The following is a 16,707-nucleotide window of genomic DNA, read 5'->3' as shown; positions in this document are numbered from 1 at the left end:
TGGAAATGGTCGACAGGCAGGCTTAGCTTCGACTTGACAATATGGACGTGCATTTGCATTCTCAGCACGGGCCTGGGGTGGAATCAACGGCCAGCCAGGCCGGCTGTGACAAGCCTTGACCATCTGCAGCATGGTCATTTCGGCAAACTCGCAGCGGCCGCCCTGGACAGGACAAGGCTGGCCGATTGAACGAGGTGGTCGATACGATGTACAGTACCGTGCATAGGACAATGACAATCCGCCCTCAACCTGGGTGCTAAACATTTAATGAATGGATTTTCTGGATAGCATTTTTATTGCGTCGTGAGGTGTGAGATGAAATGACATGGACTGATTCCCCTCGATGTATATCCATCCTTTGGCTCTACAGCTGTTGCGGGCTGATCTCCCATTGCGTGGGCTTCCTGCACTTGAGCATTACTAAATCTTTGTATGGCATGGTTCATCGTGAAGCCTCTCGACTGTCTCCCGGCTTTGTGTTGCTAGTCGTGTTGGTGCCAGAGCCACAAGCCCTGGAGATTACAAACCAAAACAGTCGGGCTTCGTTTGGGACGCTGTATCAAGCTTGGGTGCTCATGCCAATGCTTGCTACTCGTAATGGAATCGACGTCCCTGGCCACTGAATGTTGCCTGACCCCTGCGTATGAGCTTCCTTTACAGGGCCCTTTCTCCATATCAGGAGACACCAAGACCGCCGCGAAATGCACCCCCGAAGCATCTCCGACGCTGCTGCAAGAGAAGCCCGGTCAGGCCTGGAACACCGCCTGGCCCCCTTGCACCGGGACTCTCCAGCCTCGGATCATTCCCAGCACCCCGGCTTCTCATCCCCCACAATCGGTGACGATCGTCTGATGTCGCTCTTCAAGCACGCAGCTCCGCTTGCCCGACCGACTTCGCTTGCGCTGCCGTGAGCAGCTCCTGACAGCAAACAGTATTCTCTCTGCAGTGATTGGATCCTGGTGCTCGTACTGTCTTTGTTGCACGAGCTCCAGCTTCATAACTGCTCAGGAGCTGGACCGCAGCGACGTGTCTGCGAGGCTCCTCGGATAGAATGCCAAATCCACTGAGCGGCCTTGTCTCATCAGTTGCATCTGTATCTGTATATGAATTGAACGGTTGACTCCACCCTCGAACAGGACAAACAGGCTCTAAGGCGCTCGACCCGTTGGTCCTTGCCCTCGCCAGTATTACACAGTACATCTTCGTCCCGAGTTGAGTCGCTGTCTCTGCACCAGAGGTATTGTCGACCACACTCGACCGAAAGCGCTCCCACAGCCACAGTTCCACCTCCTCCCACCATGGCACCGCATAACACCGTTCAAGACGCGGTGCAGCAGGCTTCCCTCTCTGATCCCACCCGGTTCTGGGACAAGCACGCAAAAGAGCTTTACTGGCACAAACCGTACAGCACGGTCCTCCGCCAGCACACCAAGAAGCTGAAAGACGGCACGACACATCCACACTGGTCGTGGTTTCCTGATGGCGAAATCAGCACCACCTACAACTGCCTCGACCGGCATGTCAAGGCCGGCAATGGCGACAAGACGGCCATGATCTGGGACTCGCCCGTCAGTGGGTCCAAGGAGAAATACACGTACAGCCAGATGCTGGAAGAGGTGGAGACGCTGGCGGGCGTGCTGCGGGAAGAAGGCGTCAAGAAGGGCGACGTGGTGCTCATATACATGCCCATGATCCCTGCCGCCATCTTTGGCATGTTAGCGGCCGTCCGACTGGGCGCCCTGCACGCCGTCGTGTTCGGAGGCTTCGCGGCCGCCAGTCTGGCACAGAGGATCGAAGCCGCGAAACCGAAAGTCATTCTGACGGCAAGCTGCGCCATCGAGGGCGCGAAGGGGCCCCTCGGATACCGGCCCTTCGTGGAAGGTGCCATTGAGCAGAGCAGTTTCAAGCCCGCCAAGACGATCATCTGGCAGCGGGACATCAGACGGTGGGACCCGGTCAAGAAAGACCAGGGCCAGCGAAACTGGCAGCGTCTCGTCAAGAGCGCTCGGAACCGCGGCGTCAAGGCCGAGGCCGTCCCCGTGGGCAGCACCGATGGCCTGTACATCATCTACACAAGTGGCACGACGGGTCTCCCCAAGGGGGTGCTCCGCGAGGCTGGAGGCCATGCGGTCGGTCTGAGCTTGAGCATCAAATACCTCTTCGACGTCAAGGGGCCAGGAGATGTCATCTTCACGGGGAGCGACATCGGCTGGGTCGTCGGGCACTCGTACATCGTCTATGCGCCGCTCTTGGCCGGGGCGACGACGATCCTGTACGAGGGTAAACCCATCGGCACGCCCGATGCCGGGGCCTTCTGGCGCATCGTCGAGGAATACAAAGTCACGACCCTGTTCACCGCGCCCACTGCTCTGAGAGCCATCCGGAAGGAGGACCCCAAAGACGAACTGTTCAAGCAACGCGGCGAGAAAGGCTCGTTGAGACATTGGCGCTCGCTGTTCCTGGCCGGCGAACGATCCGAGCCCTCCATCATCACTCATTACCAGGAATTGATCGGCAAATACGCAGCTCCCGACGCGAGAGTAATCGACCACTGGTGGTCCAGCGAGAGCGGTAGTCCGATGACTGGACTGGCCTTGCGGCCCGCCATCGGCCTCGACCCTCACAGCCGCGAAGAGCACAAAGCGTTGGCCATCAAGCCCGGCAGTGCAGGAAAGCCAATGCCCGGCTGGGACGTGCGAATTGTCGACGACGAAGGCAACGAGGTCAATCAAGGCAACATGGGCAATATCGTGCTGGGCATGCCGTTGGCACCTACGGGCTTCACGACCTTGTTCAACGACGACACACGCTTCTACAAGGGATATTTGAAACGATTCCAGGGCAAGTGGATAGACACTGGCGATGCCGGTATGATCGACGACGACGGCTACGTCCATGTGATGAGCCGGTCGGACGATATCATCAACGTGGCGGCCCATCGATTCAGCACAGGTACGTCTCTTCATGTCATGCTCACGGGCGTCAGGCTTGCGTCGAACTCAATCACTAACACATAACCGTACGTACGTTACAGGTGCCATCGAACAAGCCATCACCTCGCACTCGTCAGTCGCCGAGGCTTGCGTCGTGGGCATCCCTGACGCCATGAAGGGCCACTTGCCCTTTGCGTTTGTGATCCCTGCGGCCGCCACGTCGGCAGACCTCCCCGCCACGCCGGACAAGGAGTTCTTCACGGCGATCAACAACATTGTGCGCAACCAGATCGGGGCCATCGCTTCGCTGGGCGGCATCATCCAGGGGAAGGGCATGATCCCCAAGACGCGAAGCGGCAAGACGCTGAGGCGAGTGTTGCGGGAATTGGTCGAGAACGGCGTCCAAGGGAACTACGACAAGGAAGTCAACGTGCCTGCCACGGTCGAGGATAAAGAGGTCGTCGAGGTCGCGAGACAGAAGGTCAAGGAGTGGTGTGAGGAGAGGAAGAAACAGCAGGGGACCTCGAAGCCGAAGCTGTAGTCGGGATGTCGTGGGTAGAAGCGTGGACACCGAGGTGAAATGTATGTGGATGTGTGTGTGGGTATTCCATGTGCGAGCTGTAATTATGTGGGATATCTGATATGAGATACTTGCGTCTAATCCCTGCCTCGGACTTAGCTTACTTACCTTACATACTTATGAACCTGCTTCTTCTTAATTACTTAATATAGAATATAAGTGGACGGACGTAGCCTCAATATCCAAGAAGCACTGACATGTTTACAGTCGTTCAGATTAGAGCAGACAAGACAATACATCTACGATACATATTCTCCGTGTGTCAGACAGACCTCCAGCATACAGCATACAGCAAGCCGTATCGACGCCAACTGGTAAATACTAATCCTTGCCTGAACCGCTCATCAGCGCCCCTAATCCTGCTCTTGAGTTCATTACGCGGACGGTAATTTATGCACTTGCCTAGGATCCCCATGATACCGTCTGAAATTACATACCCACTACACAAACGTCCATCTGTCCGTCCGACTGTCTATGTGTTGCCGACCGGTCCTACAGAACATGGACGAGCCACGAGACACGAGTAATACCTTGTGTGTCGCATGTTGAGTCGTCTTTGTTCCCCATCGAGACGAGGCCTGAGACGTACTGTCATTTGTCATATTTGTCCGCGGATTAATACGAGTGGACTGCCTGACTGACTGACTTCCTGCCTGACTGCGCCGTGTCCAGGTCACTCTGGCGAGGTTGAGACTCTCGTATCACCCATTCGACATCTGGATACGGATATGGATATGGATCTCGATGACAGACATGATGAGAACATGGACTGTGGGTGAGTGCGTTCCTCCTGCGAATAGGAGTGTTCGAAGGGGGAATGTTCAGCGGCGTAGGAGTAACATAGGAGGGAATGCTCAGCTGTGATGGATGCTTTCGGAGGGGAATGTTTGGCCGTGTAGGAGTAACATAGAGGGTATGCTTAGCTGTGATGGATGCTTTCGAAAGGGAACATAAGGAGGCGTCACACGGCGTGGATACATGTTGGAAAGCACCCAGACACGTCGGTCTACTCTTTTACTATCCCACGATCCTACTATCCCACTATCCCACCCTTCTTCTTCATGCCTCATGCTTCGTGCTTGTGCTTCATGCTTTACGCTTGTGCTCATCGCTCGCTAACAGCCTCCTAATGCTCGATATCATCCCAACTTCGACCCTGCACGGCATTCAACTCATCCATGGACATGACTTTGCCGGTCGTAAAGTATCCGGCGTGGATCTTTGCGTCGATCTCCACCCTCGAGTCCTCCGGGATCATCTCATCCGGGATGGGCACCCTCTCGAGAATGGGGATCCCCTGCTCGACAATGGCGTCGTGCTTCATGTTGGACATGCTCAACATGCGGTCGATCTTGGTGATGCCCAGCCAATGCAATATATCCGGCATGAGAGCCTGGAACCGCATGTCCTTGACCCCGGCAATGTTCTCGGTGCGTTTGAAGTACTCGCTCGCCCGGTCGGCGCCGCGTTTCCGTGCATTGTACACCAGGTACTTTGTGACTTCGCCGAGCGCGCGGCCTTCTTTGCGGAAGTAGATGACCACGCCGGACCCGCCGCGTTGGGCTTCCTTGACGGCCTCTTCGATCCCGAAGATCAGGTACGGTCGACACGTGCAGATGTCCGAGCCGAAGACGTCGCTGCCGTTGCATTCGTCGTGGACCCGGAGCGCCAGGCGCACGTTGGGATCCGCCATCTTCGCCGGGTCGCCGAAGCAGTATACCGTCAGCCCGCCGATCGGGGGCATGAAGACCTTGATGTCGTTCCGCGTGACCAGCTCCGGGTATGACCCGCCCGTGTGCTCGAACAGGGCGCGTCGGAGGGCCGATTCTTCGATCCCGAACCGTTCCGCCACCCCGGGGAGGTACCACACGGGCTCGACCGCAAACTTGGTCACGTTCAGTTCGCCCGTGTCGTTCAAGCAGATCCGGCCGTCGGGTCTCAACCGGCCGGCTTTGACGGATTGTTCCAGCTCCGGGATCTTCATGTGCGCCTTTGTCACGGCGATGGTGGGCCGAATGTCCACGTCCTGCGATTGGATCAGGTCCTTGTACAGCCAGGGCGCCAGATGACCAAAGGGATCCATGGCGACGATCTTCTTCTTGTCCCCCCACGCCGGGAAGGGGCCGATCGTGGCGGCCGGTTCGGTGTTGGTGAAGTCGGGTTTATGCTCGAGGTTCAGGTTGTGCGACGCGACCGCTAGGGCGTGGTAAATGCTGTACGAACCCCCGTGGGCGCCGATGGCATTGCGGCGACGGATGGTGTTGTGATGCCGAGAAACCACAATCGGGCCACGTTTGGCTGGGTCCGGGTCACCCCATTCCATCGGGATGGGATCGATCCCAGATTGGCCTGGGTACGTGGTCAGGATGATGCGTGACGTGATGGAGGATTTCCTGGCTCCAGATGTGGGTGACGACGGTGCTCTGAGAGTTGCGTCTGTGGGAGGCGAAGCCGCTCCCGTGGCCGACTTGCTCAACTGGATGGGATCCAGGCTAGGCGAATCTCGCGAATCTCGATTGCCTGTTCTCTGGCCAGGTGCCGGCCTGAGCTGGCTGATCGAGTGCGAAGTATCGACCTTGCTCTGCAGAGCCTCGACGCTGGCTGCCAGGTTTGCGTGGTCGGCCTGCATCGTCTTCAGGGTAGAGAGGATCTCTGAAAGGACGAGCTCGGTGGTCACCCCGTTGGCGGGAGGTTGTGAAGAAGCAGCCATGGTGTCAAACAGACAATAGACCAACGAATCTCAGCCTCGCCTTTCAAAACTGTATATATGACGAAGGACTCCGTGCAAGCTGGCGACTCTCAATCCTTTCTGTGTGCCGTTGCTGACGAATACCCAGCCTCCACGATGTTGGTACGCCCTTGCGCTGATACAACCCGTGAGATCCAGACGTCGCGTCTTCCACAGCGGTCTAAAACAAAGGATAGACGTACAAAGACATAGATGCGTGTACAGAGTAGTACGGGATAAAAAATAATCGAAAAGGACCAATCTATCTATCGATGAGGTGGCATCGTGACGAGGGTGACAGGAGGAAGCTCTTGAGGCAGATCCCCGGTGTCTGTGTGTGGACGTGCCCCTCGATGCGGCTGGTGTCTGATTGGTGGGGCGGCTGTCGGAGGCTACCGACTGCGATAAGATAAGCTTTGGGTAGTGCACGTGACTGAGACGCGCTTATGTAAGAGCCGCCGCTGCTTGTGCATCCGCGATCACTAGACAAGACGACGTTCATTACCACTATCCCATCAGCGAGCATTCAAAACAACTTCGAACCTCCCCTTTCGATCCATAACCAGCTCGATCGAGAGAACTGTTGAGATCACAATGGTATGCCTTCAGAAAGATCCCAGCACGGTCTCTGTCTGACAAGTCGCGCACAGGGCAAGCGCAAGAAGTCATCACGCAAGCCGCAAGGCCCAAGGAAGGTTGGTAGCCCATCCTGAATTCGCAGTCTTCGTCCATCACCATCTCAGAACGCCGCATGCCCTTAGACTGACGTCCTCACTTCAATTACATAGCGCGAACCGCTCGCCTCGACATTTACCTGCCTCTTCTGCAACCACGAGAAAGCGATCCAAGTGAAACTTGACAAGAAGGCCGGCGTCGGCAACCTGCACTGCAAAGTCTGCAACCAGAAATATCAGACGGGAATCAACTATCTGTCGGCCGCTGTCGACGTGTACTCGGACTGGGTCGATGCTTGTGAGGAGGTCGCGAAGCAGGCTGCCGAGGAGGAGGCAGAGGATGCAAAGTTCAGTAGTTATGCTACTGGCACGGGAGCGGCAAGGGCTGGAGTCCCGGCTGGTAGTGGCGGTGGCGGAGCCGATGACGAGGAGGACGATGCAGAGTACGGGGATGATTGATCCTTACTTACGGCGGGTGGAAGGGGGCAATTACGGGACGAAATGCATAGCATGGCGTTTGGTGGCGGGACTTTTGTACAACTATGACCTGGGGATACCAAAAAAAAGGACTCGAAGGGCTGGCAGATCTCACGCAGCGTTTCTGGTGGATTGACATCGACATGTGAGCACGGGCTATGATGCGTCGAGCTTGAGAGCAGACAAGCACGCCCTTGTGGGGAGGAATCAGGAGACACCACGTCTTACAACCCATCCGAGGCTGTGGTTGCAAGATTATCTGACCTTTGTGCCATTGCTCTGCTACACGCGGTCCTGGGTTGTCATTACAAGAATGCTATAGCTGGACAGAAGGGGAAGACAATCACTTGTCACTTTGAAGCCTGATCTTTACTTGCCGTCATCCTCCTTAACCAGCTTCCCTCGCTCGTAGGGAGGTCCGATGGCATCTGGGTGTACTTCTCCGGACGAGAGGGGAAGCGCGTCTACAGCATCGATGTGCTGAACAAGATTCAGGAGTAGGAGAGCAACTGGTGAAGCTGCCAGCCTCGGAAGCAGACGCGCTACACGACATGAGATGGATATCCCTCGCACGCAATCCCAATGGATCAAGGGACGCGGAACCTCGAGGCAAGCAGGAAGCCTCTCGCCCTGCGTATCGGTGAGTGCTAAAGCCTCGCAGGGCTGGACCTTTTTTCCTTTCTTTTTGACTTCGCATTGATTGACCCAGGAGTATGTTGTTTCAACCTGACCACCACTCAGGATCGTGGAAGCATCCGGCTTTCCAAGTCATCGACATAAATGAGTGCGCTGCGTTCGAAGGAGCTGGAGTGCCAGACACTGGCCGCAGGGTTGATTTCAATTGTGATGAGTTTGACTCAACTTTATGATACCCTTGAACGTCCCCGTCGCTAGTGATGGCGACGCTCTTTCGTCTTATTGGACTCCCTCGTGCCGGATGATCTCCGATCAGCGAGAGGAAGTGAGGAATGGGATGACACGGACGAATACAACACACCTCGTATAACGATAGTGTGCTGACCAGACAAGGCGTACCACTTCATGTAAGGGGTTTGATTGTTGGGTCCGGAGCAGCCCTGGATCTGACCATGCAAGACATTGTTGCTGTGCGATTGCTTCGTGACATGTTGCCACGTTCTGGATCCCTCTTTCACCCCCTTCTCGAGGCTTGTCCGACGTATTGGATGGCGTCTCGTCTCGATGCGGTGCCTGCAACTGTGATATGCATGAGAAGGGGAAGGCTGTTCCGTCGACTTACCGACAGGAGCTCGGATGAATCACAGCCAATCGAGCGCTGCGCCTGTGAGAAATTCGAAACACGGCGTTCACTAGCCCTTGGGGATCCGGTGCTTGTCCCGACATTCGCGGCTGCTTCGTACTTCCTCGTCCCTTGTCAGAGGCCCTTTGCCGCTTTCGGAACGGGGTTATCGTTGCTTCTGCGTCGGCTAAGCGAGGTGCTACGTTGAGCTCACGACGGCGATCTGGTGGCCATTTCTTTCAATGGTTGGCCGTCGTCAACTTTCTTCTGGTGCAGTGCTTCCTGCACAGGCGATCGATGCAAGATCGTTGAACCTGCAGTGAGCAGGCCATCGGATGCAGTGCAATGCAACACCGGGAGAGAAGGCTGGACATGGCAGGATGTGAAATGTGTCTAGTTTCTTGAGATGGCTCACGACTGACACCACGGGACAACGGCCAACACAGAACTCCGTAGACACGACAGCCACCTTCGGAGCGAGCGACGCGGCCGTGGTGAAAAAGTCACGCTGTGGATGCGTCGCCAAAAGAAGTAAAACCATGGCTGGGAGCACAGCAAGGCATCCCATCTTCAGAGTTCTTAGTACTGTGTAACTCGTACAGGATGGACGGAGACATGGGCGCTGATCTAGCGAACCGTGCGACCGCTGTGGAATACGGAGTACAGTAATTGGTCACCCGGGGCCACACCTGGTCGAAGCCAGGAAGAGGAGCGGTGCTGGGGCACATGCTCCGCAAATCATGCATTGACAACACAGCAGATGTTGGGATGTGGGCGGTAAGGCGGGCTGTGGATTCTGAGCCGGCCTCCGCCAAATGCTCGACCCTGGCTTCTCTTTCACCAACGTTCCGGAAAGGGATGGTGATGGCTAACAAAAAAGGCTATTCATGTGATAACCCAGAGTGCGGATCTGCACGTCGCCATCTAACTCGTACTCGCAGTCATGGGCTAAGACACCTCCGAGTCATTCCAAGCCGCGTATCCTTCCATGACAGTTGACATGCGGATCAGGAACCCGAGACCGTCCTGCACCTGAGACGGCGGGATGAGCGAGAGGCTGAAAATCGGAAGCTGGTCGACGCGGCTGCATATGCCACAGTACGGAGTGCTGTGCCTGTGCATGAGCATGACAGCTCCATGTCGAGAGCGAGTCGGGTTCAAGCGGGCAGACGATTGGAAAGACGAACTCGACGACGTGATCAAGCTTTGCAGAAACCACACTTTGATCGCGCTGGCTCATCATCCACGCATTGCGGCCTCAGGAAGCTACTGATCTTGCAGCCTGCACACCTCTGGTTGGCATACGCGGCGATTCGAGCTGCAATGCGACCTTAATTCTAGCGGATACAGATGCACAGCGGGAACTGCCCCGTGTGCATCCCCGCATGCACGCAAGATGAAGGTCCCTCTATCAGCAGTGGATGAGCTTTTGCGGTACGGAGTACCTTTGTGTGGCTAAAACCGCGACCACTCCAGCACTTACCACAACGCTGGCATGTCTTGATCGTGCCCAGGTCTGTGTGTGATTAATGCATCTCGCGAATAACAGGCCTTCAAGAGGATGAAGGACTGCTAATACGCCCTGAATCTCCATCTGAGAAGGATGGCCCAGTAAGACTGGATGGAGCGTTATTTGGCGACTAGGGCCCTCTCGAAGAGGAAGTAGTGGGAACAAAGGTATTCCGTGTCAAGGTGAACGATAATGTGTTTAGTCCAGTACGTCCTGACTGCTCTTCAACGTTTTGCCTGACTGAAGGCGCGTGAACGGAGACCCACGGTTGTGGAAGACGGGTACATAACTCATTCGCGAGTGAATGAAGCCGTCACTACTCCGTACTCAGTAGGAGTACAATCTCCGTCATGTTGGAACATCGCCAGTCCTTGCATTGACTATCGGTTATGTTGAACGGCGACATCGATACCACGCTTCAAGCGACGCATCCGTCCGAAGCTTGCGGCACAGCTCGGCGGTCAACAGCCGGTTGGCCATGAGCATGACGCGCAGCAGCCGGATCAGGCTAAACCTGAAACTTGTCATGACCGAGGGTCCGAAGCTGCGCTTGCCAGCCACATGCTGACAGATGGTGCCATCAGCTCCGAGACTGGTTTCGGGATCGGCCTTGGACCTCTCTGGAATGCCAGCGAGAACAATGCTTTGTAGCACAGGGCGTCTGAGACCGACTCGCCTCAAATGCTTGTACAGAACCGTATGGGATATTCTTGAACCTTGAGTCTGCACTCAGAATCTTTCGGAGGAGGTGGCCGTCTTCCTGGCGATCGAAGCTGATTACCGCCGTACCTCACTTTAGCGTCAAAGAGGGCGCCTCAGATCCCCCCAATCTGGAGTTCGTGAAGAGGAAAATCATCATCTGTGTTCTGTCCTAACCGAGGCCAAGGTGCTCTTGCGGCACGATACCGCGAGAGTTTGAGCAAGGGACTGGGATGGACGTGTCTTGACCTCAACGACGGAGTCGGGGCTAGAGAGGTAGCGACGCGAGAGCTAGCTGATCGCGGCTGAGTGCGAGATGGCTTGTGCACCTCTTGCGAGCATCCGCAAGTCAGTGACAAGGAGCAGGGGAGCAGGAATTCCATGACTACTGACCAGGATGTCAGGGGTGGCCTTGCCGGTCACTTGTCACCGGTCTTCCCCTCACTCAGAATGGGCGCCATCGCTTTCCGTTCCGGACTAAGCGCGACTCTCAGGACAGGACACGCCTCTGTTGGTTGGTGCCACCTGGAAAATCGTCCGACACTGTGGCACAAGCCGTTGCGATGAGGCCGACCAGGTTAGAATCCAGACCGAGAATTTGAATGGACAAGAACTGAGTAACGTTGTGACGAGAATAATGTCGCAGCGGGAGGAACCAATGCTCGTGACATGAAGGCAGTAACTGAGGTCGCACTGATTGAGATTCAATGGCAAGGTGAGGAAGGCGCAAGCGCGAGTGCGGGCGTTGGCGGCAGTGCCTGGACGGTGGCTGGGCCCCTTCGATGGCCATGGCCCTCGGGCTAGACAACACTAGGCCCAATGTCCACCGTCCGGGCTTTGCCTCGGAGTACCCCGGTAATGATGGGACAGAGATGTTGGAAGGCGATTTGGTGCGGGCTGGTTTGGTTGGGGCGTTCCTTGGGGGCTGATCGTGATAAGGTCGAAGATTCTCCGACCGTGTATTCCGTACTCGTACTGATAGGCATGCCACGGGCGGTACGCGGTGGATGCCAGGTGGTGAGGAGGGATTCGCGGGCGTGGTTCTAGTCCGGCTCTGTGGCTTGAAAGACATCCAATCGAGTATGGCTCGGTGGGCCTATCCTGACTGAATGGCTGGGAGCTTGAAGGCTTCGGACCTTCTCAGCATGTCTAGGCTGCTGAGACGAGCCGGAAGAAATCTGCCTACGGGTTTATAGCAACGTACGAGTACGTTTCTTCTAGTGTACTCCGGATGGAGTACGAAGTAGATGTGGTAGTGGTGCGTGGGCGCAAAGAACGGGAACCAGAAGAGACTGATGCCGCAAAATATCTCCCCTGGGACAACGACGAATGTTCCTGAAGTTGACCAACTCTTAACCAGAACCAGCAACCTCCGGGGACACTGGGTAGACGCCGCTGAGTGCTCGAGAGGGCTTCCCGCTACACTTTTTATGAGTCTGACACAGGCCCCTCACCACGGTTCGGTTACTGGGACTTTTTATACAACCACAGTAGCATCCATGTCCTCGACAACTAGCCCACTGCGTAAGGTGAGCACTTGCTGCAGTCCTGTATTCACAATACTGTGTGCGCACTCCGAGATGCCCGTACCCTTTGTGGCGAATCCTTCCTTGCTGGGAAGAACCCTTGGGAGGAAAATATGGCCAGTGGCAGGAAGCTCTCGGCTTTGTCCAAGTGCTCCTCTTCGAACCTGCCCCAGTAGCTCCAGGTGCTCCCACGCGATCGTTGGCCAGGGTGCAGGCAGCTTTATCGATTCGAGGAGTTCCTAGCCGGAGGGCGTCAGTCCACGGTCATCGCCCCTCGCGTCGTTTTGAGATTAACTCCGGAATGGAGGATGAGGGACAGCCAGCCGTTTCCCGCCTGCGATTGGCACCCTGCGTCCGCCCGCCGTGGGTCTTTGTTCGACCTTTGATGGAGGGTCAGGTCAAGTCGCCAGTTGCGGGACGCTTGGGATCGCTGGCAGCATCGCCTGCGTGTGGAGCGTCGACACTGGGCAAAAGGCCACGGTTGGGAGTGGAACCCCTCTGGATTTTAGAGGGCGCAGTGGGCCACCTGGGAGGACGTGCCCCTAGGCAGGTCAAGGAACAATCTGGCGCCAATCACAGCGTGTGGCCGGCGGGTGATGGGCTAGCTTAATGGGCCAGTTAGCGGGCGGCTTATCTGGGAGGGGAAAGGATCCATGGCGGACGAGCTGGGGGGTGCTGGTGGGTGCTGGGAAAAGAGCCAACTGAACAGCGGCATCGGCTTCGCTCTGGCCTTCTGGCTTTTCTCTGAAAAGAGACCCCAGCGTCTCCATCCACTGCCCGCCACCCTTCTGCCTTTTCTGCTCTAATGCACCACCTGCACACCTTCCTGTCCTCCCGCTCGGCTACTGCACACCGTCTGCATCCTACCTGCTTCTCACACCTCGTTGCCTCTTTCTCCAGATCTCCATTGAACGCTTCTTCCTGCATATCCCAATCCAATTGTACGTGGTCCTCCAGTCAACAGTTATGGCCTAATTGCGCATTCCCGTCGTTGTCTCTGTCCGTCCTGTTTTGAGGAGCCGTCCCCAGCGATTTGGTACGTGCGAAAATCCACTGTCAGTCGCTGAGAAAAGATCCGCTGCCAATGCCCAGTCGTTCGCACAAAATCTGACCAAGCTGCTACTTTTTGGCTGATCTTGCTGCATGCTTCATGTGCCTGCATGCTGCAACACCTCCATCATGAGCCATTGCTGACGTCTTGCTCGACTGCGCAGTTGGCGACCCATTGACGGTTCTCGTTGCTGTCTTCTTTCTTGCGCGGCAAGTCCAACCACAGTCGTAACCTCAACCCGGGGCAGGCGACGGATCAGTTTGGACCCCGGCCACCGCATCCAGCTGTATACGCAGTAGCCGTGCTCATCCACAATTTGGTCTTCTTCGTTGAAGAATAGATTGCTGGACGTGGGCTGCATTTGCACCGTTTGAGGCGACGACAAGGCTTGACACGAAGCACTAGTCAATTGCGCTCTCCGGCCCCCACGGAGTAAACAGAGTGTCGACGCTGGACTCCAACTCCATTCAAGCAGCCTGTGGCGATCAGGGAATAGCATCCTTGTCTCGGTCCGTCGGTCTGTTCATCACGGATTAGCGGCTACGGAAGAGTGCGTAAGAGGTGGTCTATATTACTAGAGTCCGGTTCCTCAAGTACACCCACCAACTGGGAGATTCGCCCCCCGGCGAGTTGTCGACGTGCAAAGGAAGCAGCTACCAGGTCACGAATTCCAAGCTTCCGAAGGGGAGGTTGTTGTCCTTTGCTTGAAGTGCGGCTTGCGCGGAGATAATATCTTGACAACCTCACTCACTCACTGACTGACAACATCGGCCCAACATGAACCAAACTCAGTCGTACATGGAGATGCATCCCGGCTCGCACATATCGTCGGGACCGTCCTATCCACATGCTGCTCCTACCGCGCCCTTGGGGCATTACCAGCAGTATCCCCAGCCTCCGCCTCCTTCTACCTCCCATTACGGCCCGTCTCCAACCTACGGTACTTATGGCTATCCAAATGGTGTCACTTCTCCCCAGTCTGTGACTGGCGCGGTCCCGCAGCAGGTTCAGTCTCAAATCACGTCCCTGCCTGGTAAGTTTGACGTGGCTGAGCGAAAAAAAGGTACCCTTTGACTAAGATGGTGAGCAGCAATTATGACTGGCGGCCCCAATTCCCAGCATTCGTACGTGTCTCAAACGCCGACCCTACCGGCTCCGAATCAAGGCTATGCCCAACCACAACAACCATTCGATACCACCGGCCAGATCGCCCCTCCAGGTATGAAGCCACGGGTCACGGCAACGCTTTGGGAAGATGAGGGCAGCCTGTGCTTTCAAGTTGAGGCCAAGGGTGTTTGTGTTGCCCGCCGTGAAGGTACGCCGATCAGAAGTACAAATCCTCTGAAGTTGCTCGGTGCTTACTTGCGTGATAGATAACCACTTCATCAACGGCACGAAGCTTCTCAATGTTGCGGGGATGACTCGAGGACGTCGTGATGGCATCCTGAAATCTGAGAAGACTCGACATGTGGTCAAAATCGGACCCATGCACCTCAAAGGTGTCTGGTAAGTCTTGGGCTCCGTTCCTGCGGGCCTGCTTTTTCTGACCCTGTCCAGGATCCCCTTCGAACGTGCCCTGGACTTCGCAAACAAGGAAAAGATTACAGACCTCCTCTATCCACTTTTTGTACATAACATCGGCGGCTTGTTGTACAACCCTGAGAATGCCCCTCGAACAAACGCGGTGGTACAGGCGACGGAGCGACGCCGTATGGATAGTGTCGACTCCAGCCGTCCATCTCAGCCGTCTGGGGCACCAGCACTTCCACACCACAACAGTATGCCCGGTCCTGGTCAAGCTCCACCAACACCGCACTCGATTGCTCCACATCCAAACGCACCTCGTCCGGGCATCGATCGCGCGCACACATTTCCTACTCCCCCCACGAGCGCATCGAGTGTGTTGGGCATGAGTAGTCAAGGAAACTCATATGACTGGGGCAATCAGAACCTGACGAACGGCGCCGGAGCTCAACCTCTGTCCATCGATACTGGTATGAATGCGCGATCCATGCCCACCACGCCGGCCACTACTCCGCCTGGAACGTCCGGCCAAGGCATGCAGTCATATCAAGGCCAAGCAGGTTACGAGAACTCGAAACATTATTATAGCACCACGCCAAGTTCGCAAACGGGCTATGCGCAGCATCCAGACGGTAACAGATATGGCCAGCCCATGCCTCCCATGCAATATGGCAAGACCGACATGGGCCCTCCAATCGCTCCAGGAAGCAACAGTGCAGGCGCAGATGGTCACGATCCGAAGCCTGACGCGTATTCTACTCAGGGCCATCCGTCACAACATGAAAGCGATCATCCGGACAGCGGTTACATGAGCGCAAATGCCTCGGCATATGGTGCCAACCGGCAGTATTCCTATAGTACCACCGGCGACCATCAGCACATGTCACCTGAGCAGATGTCGGGTTCGCCGACACACCAAGCTGGGTCAGGACATGCGACACCCCGGACCATGCCTTCAGGTCAGCCACAATGGCCAGGCGAATACAACACCCCACCGCGGCCGCCTACATCGAGCAATGTATATAACGTCATGGGTGGCCGCACGCCACAAGGGGCCCCTACGGATAACTATGGGAATCCAGCATACTCCGGCTCAGGTCATGCCACAGGCGTGCCTTCAGCAAAACGCGGACGAGAGGATGACGACCAAGACCGCCCAGGCAGCCGAGATTATGATGGTTACGACTCGAAACGACGTAAAACGGGACGACAAGATACATTCGGTATGCCTCTCAATGCGCCTCCCCACATGCAAGCCATCAAAACCGGCGGACAGCGATAGAGATCCCGCATATCCTGTTTGGGATGAAATCTATCTTTATGGCCGACACTCCCGGCCGTTGGAGAAAATGACTTGCACCTTCCGATGGCTAAACCTCCGACATAATGGCCGTCTCACGATACACTTCCAAAAGCGATTACGAGATTATGACGGCCTTCGAGCCAAAAAGATCAAAGACTTGACGAACGGAACAAGCGTGTATGGTTTGCTTCCCAACCTAACGACCTTTAACGAAACGACCTTTTTTCTTTAGCGCTTGCAAATGGCGAAAATTCACGATTGTTTTTGCGATTTAGGCCACTGGGTCAGGATTACGGGCTTAGATGATTTGCGCTTCTTGTTGTGTATGAGGGAATGATATATGCGTGGACGGATTATGATCTGGGATGAATGGCTACGATACTTGAGGCGCGAGCGATGTCCCTTGGCTGCTGGATACGAGAGCAAGACTACATGTGGTCCATG

At 55.8% G+C, this 16,707-nt stretch overlaps 4 protein-coding genes across 4 annotated transcripts; 3 read left to right on the top strand and 1 right to left on the bottom strand.

Annotated features, from left to right (window-relative positions):
- Positions 1-1,298: 1,298 nt before the first annotated feature.
- On the top strand, positions 1,299-3,474 carry G647_04901 (uncharacterized protein; the record flags this gene model as incomplete). Its single annotated transcript, XM_008729238.1, has 2 exons — positions 1,299-2,952; positions 3,035-3,474. 2 exons carry the CDS (start codon positions 1,299-1,301, stop codon positions 3,472-3,474), a joined length of 2,094 nt encoding a protein of 697 aa, XP_008727460.1.
- A 1,165-nt stretch (positions 3,475-4,639) lies between these two features.
- G647_04900 (uncharacterized protein) lies at positions 4,640-6,223 on the bottom strand (the record flags this gene model as incomplete). Its single annotated transcript, XM_008729237.1, has 1 exon — positions 4,640-6,223. The coding sequence occupies one exon, from the start codon at positions 6,221-6,223 to the stop codon at positions 4,640-4,642; it is 1,584 nt and encodes a 527-aa protein (XP_008727459.1).
- A 617-nt stretch (positions 6,224-6,840) lies between these two features.
- On the top strand, positions 6,841-7,374 carry G647_04899 (uncharacterized protein; the record flags this gene model as incomplete). Its single annotated transcript, XM_008729236.1, has 2 exons — positions 6,841-6,936; positions 7,030-7,374. 2 exons carry the CDS (start codon positions 6,841-6,843, stop codon positions 7,372-7,374), a joined length of 441 nt encoding a protein of 146 aa, XP_008727458.1.
- Positions 7,375-14,213: 6,839 nt separating this feature from the next.
- Positions 14,214-16,242, top strand: G647_04898 (uncharacterized protein; the record flags this gene model as incomplete). Its single annotated transcript, XM_008729235.1, has 4 exons — positions 14,214-14,469; positions 14,527-14,751; positions 14,810-14,942; positions 14,994-16,242. 4 exons carry the CDS (start codon positions 14,214-14,216, stop codon positions 16,240-16,242), a joined length of 1,863 nt encoding a protein of 620 aa, XP_008727457.1.
- Positions 16,243-16,707: the final 465 nt, after the last annotated feature.

Source organism: Cladophialophora carrionii, assembly GCF_000365165.1.
Source record: "Cladophialophora carrionii CBS 160.54 unplaced genomic scaffold supercont1.4, whole genome shotgun sequence".
In the NCBI taxonomy this organism is placed as follows: domain Eukaryota; kingdom Fungi; phylum Ascomycota; class Eurotiomycetes; order Chaetothyriales; family Herpotrichiellaceae; genus Cladophialophora; species Cladophialophora carrionii.
The sequence above is the reverse complement of the archived record's forward strand: the minus strand, read 5'-3'. Positions and strand labels throughout refer to the sequence as shown.